Source organism: Littorina saxatilis, linkage group LG4 (assembly GCF_037325665.1).
Source record: "Littorina saxatilis isolate snail1 linkage group LG4, US_GU_Lsax_2.0, whole genome shotgun sequence".
Classification (NCBI taxonomy): Eukaryota; Metazoa; Mollusca; class Gastropoda; order Littorinimorpha; family Littorinidae; genus Littorina; species Littorina saxatilis.
The window spans coordinates 57,532,377-57,541,532 of NC_090248.1; the positions used below are offsets into that span (position 1 = coordinate 57,532,377).

At 46.6% G+C, this 9,156-nt stretch overlaps 1 protein-coding gene across 1 annotated transcript; it reads left to right on the forward strand.

The window, feature by feature from the left end:
- Positions 1-1,656: 1,656 nt before the first annotated feature.
- Positions 1,657-4,857, forward strand: LOC138965648 (metabotropic glutamate receptor 3-like). The gene is made up of 2 exons (XM_070337823.1): positions 1,657-3,726; positions 4,826-4,857. The coding sequence occupies exons 1-2, from the start codon at positions 2,301-2,303 to the stop codon at positions 4,855-4,857; spliced, it is 1,458 nt and encodes a 485-aa protein (XP_070193924.1). The 5' UTR covers positions 1,657-2,300.
- Positions 4,858-9,156: the final 4,299 nt, after the last annotated feature.

Genomic DNA, 9,156 nt, shown 5'->3' on the forward strand with positions numbered 1-9,156 from the left:
CGATTGTTCAGCCATACATTGACAGCGTACAGTCTCACTATGCATTGAAAAACAAAACGCAGTGTATTCGAATTTTGTGAGAAGAGTGGATGAAAGTGCTAGTTTTCAGTTATCCTGCGGTACTGTTGAGGTAATTATTGAACACACTTTGGATTGGGATTCCGCGAATAGTGGCCAAAGCTTAGAACACAATTGGGAATATACTATAGCAGTCGATCTCAAGTTGTTTGTGGAAAGTTTACGGAAACACTGAATGAAACACAGTTAATAAGAAAAACCCACATATACTACAAAGTCGATGAACCGTTGAACCCAGGAAACAGCACCTTCGCCCCGTGAGAATGTCTCTGTGTCGCGCAGAACCGTTAACAGCAGTGGTCAGTGTTTGGTGACAAGGTAATGACCACTCAGTGAAAGCCCGGGACAGGATCCCACTGCCCAGCGTCCCTGACCAACACGGCTCTGGCCACAGGGAGGGGAGCGAGGTGCCCACACCTCTCTAGCAGAACGAAGACCGCGGCGCACACTCGTTCATTATGAGCTGGATTTCCGTATAGCTAACGTTGGGTAGTAATAGTGGGTTACAAGGCTGTGCGTAAAGGAATGTTTCCCGTCTGACCGCCGCAACTCGAAGAACTCTGTGTGAAAAAATTCTCACAATCAACCCTTTGTTAGTGACACATTCGCTGTCCAAAAAACTAGCGCTCTCCCATTTGGCCAGTAAAGACTTCAGTTATAACCGGGGTGTGTCTCTGTCTCTCCAATTCACAGCCCTCAGCTCAGCCAGTCTCTGGACGCCGTTGGTTTTCACAGTTCAGCACTATATCCTGTAATTTACATCTCCCCTGGAGGCTTCAGTTCAGATTGGAGTTTGACTGTGTCTCTCGTCCCAAAGAACCTTCTCCCCAGACCTAGGTTTTGGTCACAACAGGTTTCTGTTGTGACTGGAGTCTGTCTCTGTCTCTCGTGTCCTCGTGACTGACTGTCTGGCCAGTAAGGACTTGAGGTGGGACCAGAACGTGTCTCTGCTCACCCCTCCCCCCCCTCTCCCGTATCGCTGTTCAGAGCCCGGTGCTATCCCTTGTGACAAAGATCTCCGGATACTTCAGGCTTCGGTCTACATCGGGCCCCGTCTCTGTCTCCTCCCTCAGTTCAGATCGGACAGTGTCTCTGTCTCCTCCCTCAGTTCAGATCGGACAGTGTCTCTGTCTCCTCCCTCAGTTCAGATCGGACAGTGTCTCTGTCTCCCTTTTCCGACTGTCCATGTCGCGGGCAGTGGTGCTAATTGGCGAACGGCCAGCGGTGACGCCTCGAGTGTTTGTGTAAATCGGGCCCCGTCGCCGACTCTGCCAGGAGAGAAAAGAAACTCGGCCAGAGAGGTACTGACCAGTCTGAAATGTAGGCCAGAAAGTGCGCCAGTATTTTTGTTAATGAGTTTCTGGCTTGAGAAAATAAACTGGCAACAAAAGCCGTCCCTGAGCTGAGTTAACGAATGTGCATTGTTTGCAGTGATAGCTGACCGACAAATGAATCATTCTGAGAGTACTTTTAGGAATTAGTACACTATTGATGGTGATTCTTACATAAGTTGCTACTGGGCAGACTTCACAATCACTGCGTAGTACACGGTGTACGAAGTGTAAATGTGGTGCAAACACTCAGCGACAAACAACAGCCGGATGTTCTGTTGATGCTAAGATGTCCCTCAAACATGAGAACAAGGAAACCAGATCGCCCTTGGCAAGCTAACATGACTGTTGTCTGTCGCTCACTACGGACTTACCTGGTTGCAATGGTAATGTTCTGGTCACAAGACCTACCCATGGGCTAGCGGTTCACCGACGTGGATAACAAAAACATTGATATTGTTTCGATTGTTCTGAATTTCTGGCAGATTTGATCAATTCAGAGTGCAATTTTAGGTTAAGTTCAAGCGTTGTATTTCCAGAATCGTGTCAATCTAACAAATACCGCCTTGCAACCATATACTTGAATTGTAAAAAAAAAATCCAGCTACCCCAAATCTGGAGTTTTACGAAATGATTTATATGTGAGAAAAGGATTTTACTTCTTAAACAGAATTCCAAAAGAAGGATTCTGTGTGATTAGCGTAGTAAAGAGAAGTGACCATAGACCTGAGTTGTAAAACAAAAATTCAGCAGCCCGAAATCTGATCGAATTTTCACGAAATGATTTATTCATATGTGTGAGAAGGATTTTACTTCTTAAACGGAATTCCAATAGAAGGATTCTCTGTGTTTAGCGTAGAAAAGATCAGCGACCTTCATCCCTCACACACCATGGTGTGGTCAGGGACAGCGTCACACCAGCATGCCAGCCCGGGCGCTGTACTGTCAGTCTGGACCTTACTCCTGGTCAGCCCCCAGTCTGTCCACTCCGCCTTCAAGCCCACAGCGTCGGGCGGGCTGACCGTGGACCGGACCTTCAAGAACGGCGCCAACTCGAGCAAGGTGCCGGTACTGAAGGCCTACATTGACGGCGACATCATCCTGGGCGGCCTGTTCCCCGTGCACCACACCACGGGGGAGTCCATGAAGCTGTGCTCCGGTCTGCAGAGTGACCGCGGCATCGAGCGTCTGGAGGCCATGCTCTTCACCATCGACGAGATCAACGCCAACAAGACGCTGCTGCCTGGCATCAAGCTGGGCGCCAACATCTTCGACACGTGCGGCATGTCAACTTACGCCCTGGAGCAGTCGCTGGAGTTCATCCGCGGCTCCTTCACCTCGCTCGACACCACCGAGTTCATCTGTGACGACGGGTCGACCGCCACGGCGCGCCACACGGGCATGAACGTTGCCGGGGTGATCGGGGGGTCATACAGCTCCGTGTCCATCCAGGTGGCCAACCTCCTCAGACTCTTCAAGCTGCCCCAGATCTCATACGCCTCGACTAGCGCCTCGCTCAGCGACAAGTCTCGTTACGACTACTTCGTCAGGACCGTCCCACCGGACGTGCTGCAGGCCAAGGCGCTGGTGGACATCGTCCAGGCCTTCAACTGGACCTACGTGTCCACCGTGCAGAGCGAGGGAGAGTACGGCAAGTCCGGCATGGACTACTTCAAGCAGGAGGCGCGCGCCAAGAACATCTGCATCGCTGCGTCCGTGGAGATCCCCGAGAAGGCCAACAACGCCATGTACGACAAGGCCGTGGCCGAGGTCATGACCAAGACGGACGCGCGTGTGGTCATCGTGTTCGTGCGGACTGAGGATGCCGTGGGGTTGCTGGACGCTGCAACACGCCGCAACTCTTCCCGCCGCTTCGTGTTTGTGGCGAGCGACGCCTGGGGAAACCGGGCCGCCCCCGTGCAGTACAACCAGCTGGTCGCCCAAGGCGCCATAACTTTAGAACTCCAGTCCGCGCCCATACGGAAGTTCGAGGAGTACTTCCTCAGCCTGCACCCTCGCTACAACGTGCGCAACCCGTGGTACCAGGAGTACTGGGAGGAGGTGCACAAGTGTCGCTGGTCGAGGTCATCAGTCGGGGAGAAGGAGTGCACGGGGGACGAGCGCGTGCACCGAAAGCTGGATGCGCAGGAGAGCAAGGTGCAGTTTATCTACGACGCGGTGTACGCCATAGCACTGGCCTTGCACCGCATGCAGCGCGACCTGTGCGGGCCCCGGCACAGGGGTCTGTGTGACGGCCTTAAGACCATCGACGGGGAGAGGCTGCTCAAGGACTACCTGCTCAACATCTCTTTTGACGGTAGGTGTTGTGTGTGTGTGGTTGGAGGTGAGGGGGGGTGAGTGTGAGTGTGGTGTGTGTGGATTTGGGGTGGGATGGTCTGTTTGTGTGTGTGTGTGTCTGTATGTGTGTGTGTCTGTATGTGTGTGTGTGTGTCTGTATGTGTGTGTGTCTGTATGTGTGTGTGTGTGTGTGTCTGTATGTGTGTGTGTGTCTGTATGTGTGTGTGTGTCTGTATGTGTGTGTGTGTGTCTGTATGTGTGTGTGTCTGTATGTGTGTATGTGTGTGTGTATGTCTGTATATGTGTGTGTGTGTCTGTATGTGTGTGTGTGTCTGTATGTGTGTGTGTGTCTGTATGTGTGTGTGTCTGTATGTGTGTGTGTGTGTCTGTATGTGTGTGTGTGTCTGTATGTGTGTGTGTCTGTATGTGTGTGTGTCTGTATGTGTGTGTGTGTGTGTGTGTGTGTCTGTATGTGTGTGTGTGTGTCTGTATGTGTGTGTGTGTCTGTATGTGTGTGTGTCTGTATGTGTATGTGTGTGTGTGTCTGTATGTGTGTGTGTGTCTGTATATGTGTGTGTGTGTGTCTGTCTGTGTGTCTGTCTTTCTGTGTGCGTGTGTGTGTGTTTGCCTGTATGTCTGTGTGTGTGTGTGTGTGTGTGTGTGTCTGTCTGTCTGTCTGTCTGTCTGTCTGTCCGTCCGTCTATATTGTCATGTGTTTTAGGGCGAGTGTGTACGTCATTATGTGTATTGAGGTCGGCTTTTAAGTAAACACGGGAATTTCCGCCGAATAACCTTTCTGTCTGCTTCTTAGTGCATATCTCATGGAGTCTTTTTGTGACAAAACCCGCTTGCCGTTCCCATCACCGCAACCAGTAACTGTCAAGTGGTCATTAAGAGGAATTAGGCGCCCGAAGTCCGGGCAATGGATAAAAGGCTTTTGATGTTTTCCCATTGTATGCATGGATTGATGATGACAATAATAGTTGTTGTCAAGATGAGTTTTCTCAGACTCGCGACAAGTAAAGCATTGTCCCGTAACTTCAGCATTAGCTTGGGAGCGAACAGACGCTGGGATTTCGAATAATTATATCTGGTTGTTATTTCTTGTTGTTTCACAGCGAAGTGTAACAAGTGCGATGTCTGGACTTAACGTGATAGAAATCTGTGCGGTCGTGGCGAAATGTAGACTGCATCACTTCCCTGTAGTTGGCTTGAGTTGCCAGGATTCAGAAGTACGGTACAGCGGAGTTCATGCAACAAAAAGTATTTTGAGAGAGAGAGAGAGAGAGAGAGAGAGAGAGAGAGGGGGGGGGGGGGGGGAGATGGGGGAGTCGAGAAGGGGAAGGCGAGAGATGGTGTTTGGGATGTTAGTTAATAGATAGCCAACTTTGATTAGCAATTTCACTGTTAGCTTTAGGTTGCCGTTTATCTTTTGTTTAGAACTGTGTACACTGAAATAGGACAAGACTAGTCAACCCCGAAGCTTTGTAACCTAGATAGATTCTTATGGCACCATAGTGATATCTTATTCTTTAACAACGATTCCATTACAGAGCGTATCATTTGCTTGAATAGTCGGTCTTTTTGATAAGGAAATATCGATGCTTTCGTGATCTTTTCGTCCTTTCTTCTATTTGCTTTGTTCCTTTCTTCTTTTTGTTCCTCTCTATTTTTTTTTAACAATGACATCGTGACCGAATTTTTAACAATCTTTCACGTAAGTATGTCAATCCGTCGTTTGAATCACACGTAACATCACACGGTAACTGCTGGAACAGTGATTGATTTGAAGCCAGTAACATCTGTTCCAGTAAATGACTTCCGACTGTGCGTGACTGGAATGGCATTGGTCGTTTCCGGAACACGCGTGTCTGAGCATGTCAGTATCGGTCGTGACAACTTAGTGCTCAGCAGTACCAGTCTTGGTCGAATAGACCCTGGCAACGGTTTAATTTTTCAAATGGAATTCTCGCTGATCGATTGGCTAGATGCATGCCAGGACTGTCTTGATTTGGTCGTTAGTCTTGTCTGGCGTTTTTCGTTGTGGGTCAAACGTCGCTAAGTTTATTGATCCTGGGTGGAAGTGTGAAAAAGAAGAGCAGGAAGTAAGTGGTTTTGTAACAAAACTGAGTTAGCACTGTGGTGTTCAGTGTCACAATTTCTTTGCTCGGGGAAATTATAACTATTCAGTCGCTCTTTATGCTCCTGTTTTGTATAGGAATGCGGGGATCATATCTGCCAATTCAATGCCTGAATTCTGTTTGATTTAAGTGTGCGATGTTACGACAAGCCGTCTTCTGTCTGTCGCAGTTTCATTAGACTCTGTGTGTGTGTTTGTGTGTGTGTGTGTGTGTGTGTGTGTGTGTGTGTGTGTGTGTGTGTGTGTGTGTGAGACCTTTGGACAACTTGAAACTAAATGTTTGCGTGAGTCCGATCCCACAGCCCAGCACACCAAATACCACTGTCTGACAACAGTATAATCTGAACCAAAATGTATGAGTCCAACAGCTCTGCATACCGACACATACCACGTGCACTCTGATCATATGTACAGTCCCCCGAGTCTTGCACAGCATGTTCATTTTCAAATGTCTGATAACGTGGAAGAGCAGAGCCATTTGTATAGTTTGCTCCTGCTGGTAAATGTGAAACGATTATTTTTTAAACGTCGACGTTCGCACTTTTTAACTAAACTGGATATGTTCAGCTTGCGAAATATTTGTTAATTTATATTTGAATGTATCATTTGTCAGTTGCTCACCAGCCTAATGGTGAATATGTCAATTTACAATTTACCAGATGTCACAAGTTGAAAATTACGTTGTAGTTTTACCAAGGTATGACAGATTCTGTATTGACTTGAAGTATACGATGAAGCAGTGTAGATAAGAACTGCGCGTCAAAACTTTAAAGTTTTCACGTTTCTCGAATCACCTGATAAGTTCCTACCATTAGAACTCTCGCTGCTGTCAAAAGTGGGGGCAATATCTTGTCCATAAAATCGTTCTTTTTGTGGGTTTGGCATTTCCGTTGCTCAACCATGAGGTGTAAACTACATGTGATACGGTATTGCAGACCAAATCCGATTAATCTCACTCTGAAAGAAAAAAATCCAGAAGGAAATTATTGGTTCGTGAAAGTGACGCAAATGTCTACTTGCATACTGCTTCAAGCCCCGAAGAACTGGTGCCAGACATGCTACTTGAATGAGGTAATCAAGACACACAAATATTATTCAAGACATTATAAACCTCGATAAGGCCAAAAAGAAAAATATGTCTGTTTCCGGTTACCCGACCGACCCTATTTTTAAGCGCCGACCCTAAAGTCGGGCGGGGATATAGCTCAGTTGGTAGCGCGCTGGATTTGTATTCAGTTGGCCGCTGTCAGCGTGAGTTCGATCCCAGGTTCGGCGGAAATTTATTTCACAGAGTCAACTTTGTGTGCAGACTCGCTTCGGTGTCCGAACCTCCCCCCGTGTACACTACATTGGGTGTGCACGTTAAAGATCCCACGATTGACAAAAGGGTCTTTCCTGGCAAAATTGCTTAGGCACAGTTAATAATTGTCTACCTATACCCGTGTGACTTGGAATAATAGGCCGTGAAAGGTAAATATGCGCCGAAATGGCTGCAATCTACTGGCCGTATAAAATTTCATCTCACACGGCATCACTGCAGAGCGCCTAGAACTGTACCCACGGAATATGCGCGATATAAGACTCATTGATTGATTGATTGATTGAAAGTTATTTTTCGCTTTTCGCACACACACACACACAAAAAAAGAAAAAAAGGGAGGTAATCGGTCGATGAGACTTCACAATCGAAGAGACTTACCTCCCGTTTCCGTCGTCACGCGAAAAAAACATGGCGGCCAATGACGCCGGGAATCCCTCTGAAAACGTAAAAAAGAGGTTAAAAAAAACAAAAAACAAAAAAAAAATTAAAACGACCGACCGACCCTATTTTTTTTGGCGATGTTACCGGAAACAGACATATTTTCTTTTTGGCCTAATATGGCCTCTGTAAATTGGCAGATTGATCTTTTTCAAGTAGTTGTAATATTATCTATCGATTGACATTTTACGAGAAAACACCTTTTGTTCTTCAGTTATGACACGCCTGTGCGGTCTTAACAATACTGTCCCGGTGTTTGGAAACAAAGGGCATTATTTGTAACTGCTCATGTGGTTGTGTGTCCTCGCCGTCAACTCTTTCTTCCTCCATGTTTGATTATCGGCGATTGCTTTGAGTTCCTGCAAACAGCGGGGCGGAAGTGTGTGATAGTCGAGAGTGCAACAGACTGATCCGCAGTATCTGCCTTCTGAGAGTCAGGATATCGTTTGTTATCTGATTCACAACAGCCAATCAGAGGCGAGAGTGTAATAAAGCGGTCGACAGCACCTGTAACTATAAGTCAGGACATTGTTTGTTAAATAATTCCGAGCAGACAATAGACCTTTTCGGTATCTGAGCAGCTCTCGCGAGACACGCTCTTTGTTATGCTTTGAACATCGCGAGAACTTGGAACCTTCGCTTGTGCAGCTCGCACGAGATCGCTGTACCGCAGGCTTTGCTATGCTCTGAAGCTTGCGAGAGATTACGAGAGCTTGGAATACCGATAGGGTCTATTGAATTGAGTTATCAGGATATGTAGAGGTTACATGCCGAGTCTCAGTGATTATTAAAAATAATGGTCGAAGTTAGCGGATCATGAAAAATGCGAGCTTTAGCGAGCTTTTTCATGACCGCGAACTGAGACCATTATTTTTTATAATCACTGAGACGAGGTGTGTAACCTCTTTATTCCTCCTTTCTTCAGTTATTCAAAGAAAATAGGAGTTTTTTTGCGAAAGTTTGATCGAATCCTATTCACTCAACCAGTCAACCTGCGCAGGCGGTCGATTAATGCGCGGTTGTATAGTTCCGTGCAAATCATTCCATTCTGTTAACACTTCTTGTCAGTTTTCCTATTTTGGACTAAAATCAAGTACACAGATATGCTGTTATTCTGCTGTGGCGGCAAAGGCAGATATTGTGTGTTCTGTATATGTTTTGGTATCGCTTAGGATAATGTTCTTTCCTCAAATGGGACTAGCAGACGAACTTTTGCACCCGTGTTCCAACGTTAAAAACTGTATGAAGTTCAGTTTTCTGGGGAAAATAGTGTATGAAACCGCTTTATGTTGTTTAAATTGATGAGATGTGTGCATTTGGTTGCGTGTGATCTGTTTATTAAATGAAATATTGTTGAAAACTGACCGTCGGACTGCAGTCTGTTGTCGAAGAAACCAGGCTGAGTGAAAAGAAATTTGAAAGGGGAACTACTCTTGTCGCTAGACAAAGTATGAGAGTTACTTGCCTTTGGAATTTGCTTGTGATGAACGTTTGTGCACAGCAGACCTAGATTCAGAAAACAACCAAACTCATGGATTTTATATGGAGAT

Excerpts from the sequence above, each read along its gene's own strand:
- LOC138965648 (XM_070337823.1), top strand. The coding sequence starts at position 2,301 with ATGGTGTGGTCAGGGACAGCGTCACACCAGCATGCCAGCCCGGGCGCT. Across the intron at positions 3,727-4,825 it reads GCTCAACATCTCTTTTGACG|CGAAGTGTAACAAGTGCGAT; the intron begins GTAGGTGTTGTG and ends GTTGTTTCACAG.